The following is a 14,621-nucleotide window of genomic DNA, read 5'->3' as shown; positions in this document are numbered from 1 at the left end:
CACATTCACTATAAAATATTAACCCTCCTGTTGTCCTCGAGTCAAGGAAGGAAAGGAGGGAGAAAGGAAGGATGGAAGGGAGAGAGGAAGAAGGAAGGAAAGGAGGGAGGGAGGGAGGATGGAAGGGAGGAAGGAAGGATGGAAGGGAGGGAGGAAGAAGGAAAGGACGGAAGGAGGGAGGAAGGATGGAAGGGAGGAAGAAGGAAGGAAGGAAGGTAGGATGGAAGGGAGGAAGAAGGAAGGATGGAAGGGAGGAAGAGAGGAAGAAGGAAGGAAAGGAGGGAGGGAGGAAGGATGGAAGGGAGGAAGGAAAGGAGGGAGGAAGGATGGAAGGGAGGAAGAAGGAAGGAAGGAAAGGAGGGAGGAAGGATGCAAGGGAGGAAGAAAGAAGGAGGGAGGAAGGAAGAAAGGAAGGATGGAAGGGAGGAAGAAGGAAGGAAGGAAGGAAGGAAGGTAGGAGGGAGGGAGGGTGAAAGGAAGGAAGGGAGGATGGAAAGGAGGAAGAAGGAAGGAAAGGAGGAAGGGAGAGAGGAAAAAGGAAGGAAAGGAGGGAGGGAGGAAGGATGGAAGGGAGGGAGGGAGGAAGGACGGAAGGGAGGAAGGAAAGGAAGGGAGGAAGAAAGGAAGGAGGGAGGGAGGAAGGAAGGAAGAAAGAAGGAGGGAATATTCTGTAACACCTGATCCCATAATTGTGAGATAGAGGAAGTGATAATCAGACCAGTTTATTTTTTCTTTGATGAATGCAAATCGCCCTCGGCTCTTCTTAAATGGTGCTGGCACTCTGAGCGGTGGTCAGGGATCTCCTCCTCCTCCTCCTCCCTCTTCCAGACAGTTTCCTCAGCAGTGACTCTCTGAACGTTTGGCACATCAGGAAGTAGATGATGGGGTCGAGGCAGACATTGAGCGCTGACAGGAAGAGCGTCCCCTCCTTCACTTGGAACAGCAGGAAGCGACTGGCTGGGCTGAAACCCGACGCCGGCATCTGGCTGAGAGTGTACGGCATGCGGCAGACGTGGTACGGCACAAAGCAGACGAAGAACACCGCCAGGATGCTGAAGATGCTGCGGTTGGACTTGCGGCAGATTTCGCTGCTGTCTTGGCGCACGCGGCGGTATGACCGGTAGATCTGGTTGGCGATGGAGGCGTAGCAGAAGATAAGAACCAGCAGCGTCAGCCAGAACAGGCCCACGCTGAAGAAGGTGGACACCCGGTGCCACTGCATGCCCAGCGGAGTCTTCAGCTGCATGCAATGACGAGAGTTGGACTCAGTGGCTGGTTGGCTGGTCAACACGGCGTTGGGCAGGACGCAGAGGAGGAGGAGGCTCCAGTTGAAGAGCGCCAGCCCCCGGGCAAAGCCGACGCTCTGCAGGACGTGCAGTGAGGACGCGCCCAGCCTGGTCGTGCATGGGCGGGACGGTGACGTGTGCCGGACGATCTTCACGTAGCGCTCCAGGCTGATGAGCCCCATGAAGAGGATTCCAACGTACATGGAGGAGTAGAAGAGCACGGCGGTGTAGCGACAGATGATCACATGCATGAACCAGCCGCCCAAATTTAGCTCGGCCGCCACCCTGAAGGGGAAGGAGGTCAGCATGAGGAGGTCAGCCACCACCATGTTCTTCAGGTAGACCACCAGCCCCGAGTCGCTGGGCACTCTGAAGAAGATCCATGCAGCCACACCGTTAAGGGACAGGCCTACGATGCAGATCACAAAGTAGAGCGACGGGAGGACCTGGTGGGTGAAGAGGCTGCCGAAGTCCGATCGGTTGGTGGCTGGGAGGGTGGAGTTGAGGTGATCCATCCCTGAAAACACACACAGGTTGTACATAAACATGAGGTAAAGTAAAGTCAACAAGTAAAAGCTACGAATATATTCATCATCGTGCAGATTCTCCACCAGGGGGAGCTCTTTTCATTCTGTATTCCCATTTTGAATTTTTTCTTTAAACGATATCCTCAATATTGGGTAACATAGAACATGAGTCTCTCCTGAGTACAGAGGAGGATTGCCATTGGGAGTACCGGGATTTTTCCCGGTGGGACGATCAATAATGGACAGATGGCTGCCTGTTTTTTTATTTAAAGATTTTGTTGGCATAGATGAATTTATTTATCAGTAGACCGACAGGAAACATGGGAGTGAGAGGGGGGTGTGACATGCAGCAAAGGACCTCTGATCGGGATTCGAACCGGGTCGGCTGCGTATATGGCATGCGCTCTAACCACTCGACCACCTGCGCGCCCGTTTTTTATTTTTTATTTGTTCATTTAGCTTTTGCTGCACCTTGCCATGGTAACACTCCCGGCCCAGGGTCAGAGACATGCACCAGCCCACAGAGCTCTGCTGCAGCCTGCGGACACATTAGAGGCCCATTGGCTTGTCTGTCTAAAGAATACCTGGTCCAATGGCCCTATGATAGGCTACAGAGGCCCAGGAGTCCCACCAGTCCCAGTCATTTTCATCCTCATAAAAGCATTCAGCGACCCCCCCTTGTGTCTCTATGGATGGAAGAGACCACTATAATTAGGATAGAAATGTTTAATCAGAGGGTAAAGCAGATCACTAACAACTACTCTGTGGCAATTTGCAGTGACCCAAACCATGCCAGCAAAATGCTCCTCACAGTATAAGAGAGCCCCAAAATGAACAGACCAGTTCTAGCAACAACAGAACTGGTCTGAGTCCCACCCACGCATGTTCTAGACACCAACATGCACCTTTCATCATGCCCACAGTCCAATTTGTTCATGAAGGACATTGATCTAACACCATAACACATATGTAGCCTATGATACTTTACATATTTGTTTCAGTCAGTGTTTATGGTTTATTGCTCGTTCAACAGTTTCACATTATACAGTTAAAACTAATTCAAGCCTATTCAAGTCTCCAGAATATAAGGGATGTTGTTCAGTATACTACTGTTATTAAGGGCTTGTGTGTTTAAATGTACATCAAGGTGAGTTGGCCGGTCTGGACCAAAAAGTCCAGGGCCAAATTTTTGTCCCAGTCCAGGTCTGCCTGAGTAATGTAACGCTCATTTAAGTTCTGAACATGAAAATAACATGTGATTATGTTTTAGGTAAATTTATCAATTTGTTTTATCCATCAACAGTTCGATTTTCCTGGCTGCCGACTCCTCTTCTCATAATAACCTCCTTTACATTTACAAAAGCAGTAACCGTTCGTGCTTCTCTGCTAAAGAAAAAAAAAATCCCCATTTACTCCCCACAGCAGCCTTTTATGTTCATGAACTGAAGACACAGCAGACTGTTTACACTGGGGCTCATTCCCAAATAGAAAAGCGTCTTGAACTCTTGTTTGTCCTGCTGTTCACACACACTTCCCTCCTACCACTGATTCATCCCCGTCCAACATTCCTCCTTCATCCACTGTTATAAAAACAGGACATTTACAGTCAGCGGTGACAGAGGACGACACCAGACTACCGTTTCTCTTCCTGTCCTCAAGCATTTATTTTTAGACCTCGGATAGACACGACAAAGTCAAATTTGCTATTCCCATTGTTCAATACAAAGACCTGGTGATCCTATCTCTGCATGTGACCTCACTCACCTCACCTGTGCTGATCTGGACCTGAAAAGTACAGATCACCACAAAATGTTAATAAGTTCAACTCTGCAGAAGATTTTTAAACATCTTTTGACTCACTGTTCTTATGTCAAACACATTTTTATTTTCTCCAGGGGTAAATCTGGAGGGGATCGTATGTTTGGATGTTTAACTGCTACTCTCACGTACTACTAGACCCATTGGCCTGATATGTTATGACTGTATTCACAATTTTTGACTAAACTAAAATTTAAAAGGTTGTGTTGATTCCTTTTGAACAAATTATATTGTATTGTAAAGTTTAAACCTTTGTCTTTGCAGCAGTCCTGGCAATTTTACGATGTGTGTTACGACATAGCGAAAGGCATTCATGGCAATCGACTAGACTAAAAAAACCTGCATTATCTTTAATGGCCAGCAGGGGGCGACTCCACAAATGAGTCGACTTCTCACTTGATTTATTACCCCAGTAAACACTTTCCTAATGAGTTTATGGTCTCAATCACTAGTTTCAGGTCTTATTTAATACATCATAATGTTAATTTTGTAAAGTATAATCCCATTTACAGTAACATAGATGATAAAGCAGGGTTGATAATGTAATGTAACCACGGTGTGACCCTGGATTAACAGAATATAGGCTTATAGCTGCTTGCAAGAAAATAATTGTAACATTTTGATAATCTACAAAATGTCTTGGTAATCATTTGGTTGTACTAAAATAACCTCTTGGGAGTTGGCTGTTCAGTTTTGTTGAATTTTGTTTTCAGTCAGCTAACTGCTAGGATCATCCAAATATAGTCACTTATCCAAAAGTCCAGGATGAGGACTTTCGAATCCAAGATGGTCAAATCAGGCTAAATGAATCGGCTAAAATTAGAGTAATTATTGTCAATGTAATTAATGCTGCATACATATAACTGTGTTCTATTGTAGAGGGGAGTAAGACTCTAGCTTTAAGAAAGAGGAATTAGTCCATTTTTACTCATGAGGACTCAAATGGCACCGAATGCTCGTAAAGCCAGGAATGACTCAACATCACAGTGACGACGTCCATATTTTTTCTTACAGCTTATAGTTTCCGGCCACATTTTGACCTTTGTCACTAAAAACTGACATGCTGAGAAGAGTTTGATTGTATCTTAAACCACAGCATCTGCCGAGTAATTCAACACCAGATATGCTATGATGCACTAGAGTCAGACACAAGACGTTACCATAGATCCATATTTTTTTTTCCAGAGATCTGCTGAGTGAGTGCATGCTTCTAGTTTTACATGAAACAGCTGTGACATGTCCAGTAAAAGTGTAAAATCTAGCAGTATTCCTCGTCAGCAGCTCAGTGTTACTGGACATTGTGACTCTGTAATGATGCAGCTGCACCATCAGATTACAATCTGTTTCCACCAAGCACACAGACGCATGCTCTGAAACAACAACCAGCTTTAAACTGCTCCCTGTACTGAAGCTTTTAAATAACCTTTTCTCAGTTAACACTCAAAACAACACAAAAAGAGACTAATTATAAAGCTCAAAAAAGCTGTGAGAAATGTGAACTTAAGTATTATTTGGTCTACATGTGCTTTGACTGTATTTCCACTTTATGCTTCCACTCAACTACTTTTACTGTAATACTGCATACTACATCACTATAATACTGCAGTACTTTTACTGTAATACTGCATACTACATCACTCACAATACTGCAGTACTTTTACTGTAATACTGCATACTACATCACTATAATACTGCAGTACTTTTACTGTAATACTGCATACTACATCACTCATAATACTGCAGTACTTTTACTGTAATACTGCGTACTACATCACTATAATACTGCAGTACTTTTACTGTAATACTGCATACTACATCACTATAATACTGCAGTACTTTTACTGTAATACAGGATACTACATCACTCATAATACTGCAGTACTTTTACTGTAATACTGCATACTACATCACTATAATACTGCAGTACTTTACTGTAATACTGCATACTATATCACTCATAATACTGCAGTACTTTTACTGTAATACTGCATACTACATCACTCATAATACTGCAGTACTTTTACTGTAATACAGGATACTACATCACTCATAATACTGCAGTACTTTTACTGTAATACTGCATACTACATCACTCATAACACTGCAGTACGTTTACTGTAATACTGCATACTACATCACTATAATACTGCAGTACTTTTACTGTAATACTGCATACTACATCACTATAATACTGCAGTACTTTTACTGTAATACTGCATACTACATCACTATAATACTGCAGTACTTTTACTGTAATACTGCATACTACATCACTCATAATACTGCAGTACTTTTACTGTAATACTGCATACTACATCACTCATAATACTGCAGTACTTTTACTTGTAATGGAGTATTTGTACATAGCAGTAAAGTTAAATGTTGAGCAGCTTTTAACTGAGACTTTACTGTAAATGAGGAAACACAGTTTGAATCCACAGTGCGGCTCCTCGTCCTGATAACCGTCCCTGTTCTTTAAACACAACAAGCTCCACTCTGGGATCAGAGTTCCTTGTTCTCTCCCTTCAGATCTACAGGTTGTAGATGGGTGTAACCAACATGTGACTCAGCACAGACCTGTCAGACTGCATTTATGACTGAATCACATGATCAGATCAGATCAAAGTTCAAACTTATTAAACTTATCAGGAAGTGAAGGTCAGACAGTCGTTGCCTCTGAGAGCTGAAATGGCGCAGAGAGATCAGCTGGACCGAGAATCCTTCTCCTGTGTGATCTGTCTGGATCTACTGAAGGATCCGGTGACTACTTCCTGTGGACACAGCTACTGTATGAGCTGTATTAAAGGATTCTGGGATGGAGAGGATCAGAGGAAGATCTACAGCTGCCCTCAGTGCAGAGAGGCCTTCACACCGAGGCCTGTCCTGAAGAAAAACACCATGTTAGCAGCTTTAGTGGAGCAGCTGAAGAAGACTGGACTCCAAGCTGCTCCTGCTGATCACTGCTATGCTGGACCTGAAGATGTGGCCTGTGATGTCTGCACTGGGAGGAAGCTGAAAGCCTTCAAGTCCTGTCTGGTGTGTCTGGCCTCTTACTGTGAGAATCACCTCCAGTCTCACTATGAATCACCTACATTTAAAAAACACAAGCTGGTGGAGCCCTCCAAGAAGCTCCAGGAGAACATCTGCTCTCTTCATGGTAGGATGACGGAGATTTTCTGTCGTACAGATAAGAAGAGTATCTGTTATCTGTGCACTATGGATGAACATAAAGGCCACGACACAGTCCCAGCTGCAGCAGAAAGGACTGAGAGGCAGAGAGAGCTCGAGGTGAGTCGACTAAACATCCAGCAGAGAATCCAGGACAGAGAGAAAGATGTGAAGCTGCTTCAACAGGAGGTGGAGGCCGTCAGTCTCTCTGCTGATAAAGCCGTGGAGGACAGTGAGAAGATCTTCACTCAGCTGATCCGTCTCCTCCAGAAAAGAAGCTCTGATGTGAAGCAGCAGATCAGATCCCAGCAGGAAACTGAAGTGAGTGGAGTCAAAGAGCTTCAGAAGAAGCTGCAGCAGGAGATCACTGAGCTGAAGAGGAAAGACGCTGAACTGAAGCAGCTCTCACACACAGAGGATCACAACCAGTTTCTACACAACTACCCCTCAGTGTCACAACTCAGTGAACCTACAGACTCATCCAGCATCAATATCCGTCCTCTGAGAAACTTTGAGGATGTGACAGCAGCTGTGTCAGAGCTCAGAGATAAACTACAGGACATCCTGAGGTACGCATGGACAAACATCTCACTGGCAGTGACTGAAGTGGACGTTTTACTGTCACAACCAGAACCCAAGACCAGGGCTGAGTTCTTAAAATATTCACGTGAAATCACTCTGGATCCAAACACAGTACACAAAGAGCTGTTATTATCTGAGGGTAACAGAAAAGTAAAATATATGAAACAACAACAGTCTTATTCTAGTCACACAGACAGATTCACTGATCATTATCAGGTCCTGAGTAGAGAGAGTCTGACTGGACGTTGTTACTGGGAGGTGGAGTGGAGAGGAAGATTGGGAGTTAATGTAGCGGTCGCATACAAGAATATCAGCAGAGCAGGACGTGAATCTGTATTTGGACGTAATGACAAATCTTGGTGTTTATATTGTGACACTAACAGTTATAGATTTTACTTCAACAACATCTCAACTCGCGTCTCAGGTCCTGGTTCCTCCAGAGTCGGAGTGTACCTGGATCACAGAGCAGGTATTCTGTCCTTCTACAGCGTCTCTAAAACCATGACTCTCCTCCACAGAGTCCAGACCACGTTCACTCAGCCTCTCTATGCTGGACTTTGGGTTGATTCCACAGCAGAGTTGTGTTAAGTGAAATAGACAGAAGTCATTTCAGACTTCATGTGTCAGATGTTGTAATTCTTCATGTTTTTGTCTCCATGTTTCTGAGCTGCTCAGAGATCAGCTGACATGCTAATAGTGATATTCAACACTTTGTTTGCTTTATGTATGTGTCGTTTATATGTTCAATTTCTTTAAATGAGACTTTTTCCTGTGTGTTTTTATCCATGGAGGCTCTCACTGCTCATCACCATGTTTTTAACCTTCACTGACATTTCTTCAGATGAAAATGTGAACTTCTCTTTGTTCTAAATGTTAGTTTCATGTTTGTATTGATGTATTTGTGTCTGTTGTTTCTTAAACAGATAAAACAGCAGAACTTCCTTCATCACAGATATTTTGTTCTCATCACTTTGTAAATTCATAAAGAAATGTTCAATCAAACTGTAATGATCATGATAATAATCATTAATGATGTTCTTGTACATAGCTGACATTCTGGGTTACACTAACTGACTGTGTGGATGAAGTCAATCTGAACATGAAATCATTGATCACACTTTACTGTTTGGATGTGTCAACAATCTGAAGCTTCAATAATCAATAAACACCATTTTATCAACAGTGATCAAAGTGTTTTCTTCTCATTCAAAGCTTGTGTACTTTTACTGTAATACTGCATACTACATCACTATAATACTGCAGTACTTTTACTGTAATACTGCATACTACATCACTATAATACTGCAGTACTTTTACTGTAATACTGCATACTACATCACTATAATACTGCAGTACTTTTACTGTAATACTACATACTACATCACTATAGTACTGCAGTACTTTTACTGTAATACTGCATACTACATCACTCATAATACTGCAGTACTTTTACTGTAATACTGCATACTACATCACTATAATACTGCAGTACTTTTATTGTAATACTGCATACTACATCACTATAATACTGCAGTACTTTTACTGTAATACTGCATACTACATCACTATAATACTGCAATACTTTTACTGTAATACTGCATACTACATCACTATAATACTGCAGTACTTTTACTGTAATACTGCATACTACATCACTCATAATACTGCAGTACTTTTACTGTAATACTGCATACTACATTACTATAATACTGCAGTACTTTTACTGTAATACTGCATACTACATCACTATAATACTGCAGTACTTTCACTGTAATACTGCATACTACATCACTATAATACTGCAATACTTTTACTGTAATACTGCATACTACATCACTATAATACTGCAGTACTTTTACTGTAATACTGCATACTACATCACTATAATACTGCAGTACTTTCACTGTAATACTGCATACTACATCACTATAATACTGCAATACTTTTACTGTAATACTGCATACTACATCACTATAATACTGCAGTACTTTTACTGTAATACTGCATACTCCCATCTGGCTCATAAATTCACTCTCTGGGGAGTAGGAATGAGATTAGTGTATTTAAATAATCGGAGCTGCTGTGATATCCTATGTACTATATATATATATATATATATATATATATACATATATCCTTAACAGACACTCAGACAGCTGACAGCTCAAATCTAAATGAGTACTTTCTCAGGTTTTGTAATGAATCAGGATTTTTTGCGATGTATCTGGACGAGATGCTGATCAACAGCAGAAAAATAACAACAGCTTCTGCTTTCAGCCTCTGCACGGGACCTGGCACAGGAAGTGATGCAATTATCCTCCGTGGACAATGCACTCATCTGACCCTTGAATGCCAGCCTACTCTGAAAATAGCAGAGTCCCATTTGTTAATCAAACCTGAGGAATATCTCCGTCCATCTCAACGTGTCACAGCTCAATCATCACATCTGGTGACATGAAATTCACCGGAAGACAGAAACATATTCAGTGTGACTTTATCTCAGTGAGCTCAGTGAGTTTCCTGTTTGCTGCACCAGTTCTGCTATTTCAGAGTCGATTTTTATCAGGGCTGCACAAGAGCTATTTATTCATTCTTCTACTCTGCAAACTCATTTATATGCAGATGACACATATATGTACGTTTCTCTTAAATCTCAATGATGGTGACAAACACATCCCGATTGTACCTTTACTAATTGTATGATGCATGTCTGAATCCTGCAGTCCTCTCATGTCTTTGTGCACTCTGTTTGTTGCTCTGCTGGAAGTCACATCCAATACTATTGATCACTTTAAGCCAGGGGTGTCAAACATGCGGCCCGTGGGCCAGAACCGGCCCGCCGAGGGGTGCAATCCGGCCCAGTTTCCTTTCCTGTGTTCTTTTCCTTCCTTCCATCTGTCCTTCCTACTTCCTTTTATCCTTTCTTTGTTCCTTCCTTCCTTTCTTCCTTCCATCTGTCCTTCCTCCCTTTCTTCCTTCTGTCCTTCCTTCCATCTGTCCTTCCTACCTTTCTTCCTTCTGTCCTTCCTTCCATCTGTCCTTCCTTCCTTCTGTCCTTCCTTCCATCTGTCCTTCTTCCCTTTCTTCCTTCTGTCCTTTCTTCCATCTGTCCTTCTTTCCTTTCTTCCTTCTGTCCTTCCTTCCATCTGTCCTTCTTCCCTTTCTTCCTTCTGTCCTTCCTTCCATCTGTCCTTCTTCCCTTTGTCCCTTCTGTCCTTCCTTCCATCTTACCTTTCTTCCTCTTTATCTTCTTTTCCTTCCTTCTTTCCTTCCATCGGTCTTCCCTTTCCTCGTTCCTTCCTTCCTTCCTTCTTGTCTTCTCTTCTCTTCCTTCCATCTGTCCTTGCTCCCTTTCTTCCTTCCTTCCATCTGTCCTTCCTACCTGTATTCTCTTTCTTCTCCTCCTTCTTTTCCTTCCTTCCCGCCATCTTTTTAATGATCCGGCCCACATGAGATCAAATTGGTCTGTATGTGGCCCTTGAATGAAAATGAGTTTGACACCTCTGCTTTAAGCCCAATGCCAGTATCTGAATGTGGTAACTAAATAAATAAAGTATGCTGTATGATATGGATACGAAAACACTTGGTTTTGCAAATAAACTATAGTTTCCTCCTGTTCATAGTAAGGAGGACGGAAGAAAGGACAGGAGGGAGGAAAGAAGGGATGAAGGAAGGGAGGAAAGGGAGGAAAGGAAGAAGGAAGGGAGGAAAAGGAAGAAAGAAGTAAGGAGAGAATGAAAGAAGGAAGGAAAGAAGGAAGGAAGGAAGGAAGGGAGGAAGAAAGGGAGCAAGGAAAAGAAGACAAGGAGGAAGAAAGATAGGAAGGAAAGAAGGAAGGAAGGAAGGAATGAAGGAGGAGAAGAAAGAATACAGGAAGGAAAGATGGAAGGAAGGAAGAAAAGATGGAAGGAAGAAAGGGAACAAGGACAGATGAAAGGAAGGAAGGAATGAGGAAAGGGAAGACCGATGGAAGGAAAGAAGGAAGGAAAAGAAGATAGAGAGGAAGAAAGGTAGGAAGGACAGAACGGAAGGAAGGAAAAGAGGATTTGCCAATGCCGGTGTCATTTGCACGTTGCTCAAAGAGTTTTCTACAGTATCTGAATGTGGTAACTAAGTAAATAAAGTATACTGTATGATATGGATACTAAAACTCTGGTTTCCTCCTGTTCATACTGAGCATTAGATCCCTTCATCATGTTTATAATGGAAGTGATGGAGGACTAAACCCACAGTCCTCTCCACTCCTCCTGTGTAAACATGGATTTAGCTTCAGCGTCCGAATGTACTATAAAATGTACTACAGACACTATACTTCCACCACAGCTCAACAGGAAACACTAAGAGGAGATATGATGGTAAAAAGACTGTAAATGTGTCAGATATCACTTGATATGAATAACTCAGACTGAAGAAGCTCAATACAAGCTGATCAGAGACTTTATAATGTTTTGCACTACATGACTTGGATGCGACTTATATAAATATCTCTCTCTCTCTCTTTGTCTCTCTCTCTCTGTCTCCCTCTCTCTCACCCTCTCTCTCTCTCTCCTTCTCTCTCTCTCTCTGTCTCTCTCTTTGTCTCTCTCTCTGTCTCTCCCTCTCTCTCTCTCCCTCTCCCTCTCTGTCTGTCTCATTCTCTCTCTCTCTCTCTCTCTCTCTCTCTCTCTCCCTCTCTCTATGTGTCTCTCTCTCTCTCTCTGTCTCTCTCTCTCATTCTCTCTGTCTCTCTCTCTGTCTCTCTCTGTCTCTCTCTGTCTCTCTCCCTCTCTCTCTCTCTCTCTCTCTCTCTCTCTCCCTCTCTCTATGTGTCTCTCTCTCTCTCTCTCTCTGTCTCTCTCTCTCATTCTCTCTGTCTCTCTCTCTGTTTCTCTCTCCCTCTCTCTCCCTCTCTCCCTCTCTCTCTCTCTCTCTCTCTCTCTCTCTCTCTCTCTCTCTCTCTCTCATCAACGTGTGACTTGGATGTGTGACTTATATAAATATAATATAAACTTTATTCTCTATAGTTTTTTTTAAGTTTAAGTGACAGAACGATGGAGTCAAAGACCTGAGCTCCTTCTCTCTGCAGACTCTGCCACTCTGCAACACGTTACTTCGTTTTCTTTCCTCCAAAAACGAACCAAAGTCGTAATAATTCTTCCTCTGCTCGACGTCTTTGTCTCTCAGACATAAACAGATGCTGTTATTTGACATTTGTTGAAAACGGATGGTGCTGACGTGTCTCTTGGAAGGTCAGTCTGCATTTTTTGCTCTAATCATCACTTCTGTTGGAAGCACATTTATTTGAAGGTTTTAATAGTCAGTATGACGAGGTTGATACGGACACCTGACTGACAGCTGGTCCTTTAACACTCCTGTTGTCCTCAGGTCAAGGAAGGACAGGAGGAAGGAAGGAAGAAAGGAAGGAGGGAGGGAGGAAGGAAGGAAGGAGGGATGGAGGAAGGAAGGAAGGAAGGAAGGAAGGAGGGAGGAATGAAGGAAAGAAAGAAAGAAGGATGGAAGGAAGGGAGTAAGGAGGAAGGAAGAAAGGACAGGAGGGAGGAAAGAAGGGATGAAGGAAGGGAGGAAAGGGAGGAAAGGAAGAAGGAGGAAAAGAAGAAGGAAGTAAGGAGAGAAGGAAAAAGAAGAAGGAAGTAAGGAGAGAAGGAAAAGAAGGAAGTAAGGAAGGACGAAAGGAAGGGAGTAAGGAGGGAGGGACTAAAAGAGCAAGGAAGTAAGGAGAGAAGGAAGGGTGGAAGGAAGGAAAGAAAGAAAGGAAAGAAGGAAAGGAGTAAGGAGGGAGGGAGGAAGGAAAAGAGGAGGGAAAGGAAGGAAGCAAGGAAGGATGGATGGATGGAAGGAAGCGAGGAAAGAAATATTCCTTCCTTCCTCCCTTCCTTCCTTCCTCCCTCCTTTCTCCCTCCCTCCTTTCCTTCCTTCTTCCTTCGTCCCTTCCTTCCTTCCTCCCTTCCTTTCTCCCTCCCTTCCTCCCTCCCTTCCTTCCTTGACTCGAGGACAACAGGAGGATTAAACATGACAAATTTCAACCATGAAGTCTGATAAGGTTTTGTACTTGTCTGTCTGGACCGGTGGTGTAAAGAAACGTGTACGAATGAGGTCAACAGGTCAACGTTAAGCAGAATGAAGTAGAAGGTCCAACAAACCCAAAATGTAATGTCTCCATATCAGGACGCAGAGTCACTGGAGGTAAATATATCATTTAATTATAAGGACTCATATTACAGGAATAAAGCCTCACACGAAAACACATTTTTTTGTTTTGTATTATTAGATTAAATTTGTATAATGTAGAGAATGAAGGGTGTAACCATAGACTGTATATAAGAAATGGACGTAAGTTCCGTGACGTCACCCATTGGTTTGTGGACTGCTGCTCGGAAGCCAATAGTATCGAATCTAGGCAGCGCCATCTTGAAAATTTCAGGTGCATGCTGGGAAAAATAAAAACACGGATTCTACTTATATGGGCATGAGGCGGGGCCATGGGCGGAGCGGGGAGGCTGCGATTGGTTGCAAGGGCTGGATCTTGAGGACATTGGTCAATCAATCTGTCAATCAGGACGTAGCCACGCCCTAATGCATACCCTGCTTTATCGTCACATATAAAATCAGGGAGGCCAAAATGTCCCAAATGAACATCATACTGCATTGAAGAAGGCTTTAAACTAGCGATTGAGACCATAAACACATTTTGAAAACGTTTACTGAGGTTAGAAATCAAGTGAGAAGTTGGTGAATTCTCCATTGACTTGTATAGAGACGGTCGCCCCCTGGTGGCCTTTTGATAGAATGCAGCTCTAAGTTACTTCCTGGTTGGCCTCATTTCAGAGGACAGGAACTCCCCGCTTGGGTGTAACATGATCACAGCTGTGTGTTCGTGTTGTAGGAAAATCAGCCAGCAGCTACACGACCAAATAATTTACCAGTCAAAGTAGAAACTGACAAATATAAACATGTAAATTAACCCTCCTGTTGTCCTCGAGTCAAGGGAGGAAGGAAGGATGGATGGAAGGAAGGAAGGAAGGATGGAAGGGAGGAAGAAGGGAGGAAGGGAGGACAGAGGGAAGGGGGAAGGAAAGAAGGAGGGAGGAAGGAAGGGTGGACAGAAGGAAGGAAGAAAGGGGGATCTCCCCCCCCCCTCTCTCTCCCCCCCTGTCTCCCCCCCCCCTCTCCCTCTCCTGTTTACACCACTAACACATTTTTTCCCAAAGCAGAACAAACTAAACATAAAACCACAGAGAGG

At 43.2% G+C, this 14,621-nt stretch overlaps 2 protein-coding genes across 2 annotated transcripts; one reads left to right on the top strand and one right to left on the bottom strand.

Annotated features, from left to right (window-relative positions):
- Positions 1-763: 763 nt before the first annotated feature.
- On the bottom strand, positions 764-1,801 carry LOC128360973 (P2Y purinoceptor 14). Its single transcript, XM_053321541.1, has one exon. The coding sequence runs from the start codon at positions 1,799-1,801 to the stop codon at positions 764-766; it is 1,038 nt and encodes a 345-aa protein (XP_053177516.1).
- Positions 1,802-6,319: 4,518 nt separating this feature from the next.
- On the top strand, positions 6,320-7,969 carry LOC128359991 (E3 ubiquitin/ISG15 ligase TRIM25-like). Its single transcript, XM_053320305.1, has one exon. The coding sequence runs from the start codon at positions 6,320-6,322 to the stop codon at positions 7,967-7,969; it is 1,650 nt and encodes a 549-aa protein (XP_053176280.1).
- The last annotated feature ends 6,652 nt before the right edge of the window (positions 7,970-14,621 follow it).

Source organism: Scomber japonicus, chromosome 6 (assembly GCF_027409825.1).
Source record: "Scomber japonicus isolate fScoJap1 chromosome 6, fScoJap1.pri, whole genome shotgun sequence".
Taxonomy (NCBI): domain Eukaryota; kingdom Metazoa; phylum Chordata; class Actinopteri; order Scombriformes; family Scombridae; genus Scomber; species Scomber japonicus.
Note: the sequence above shows the minus strand (reverse complement) of the source record. Positions and strands in the feature narration are given on the sequence as shown.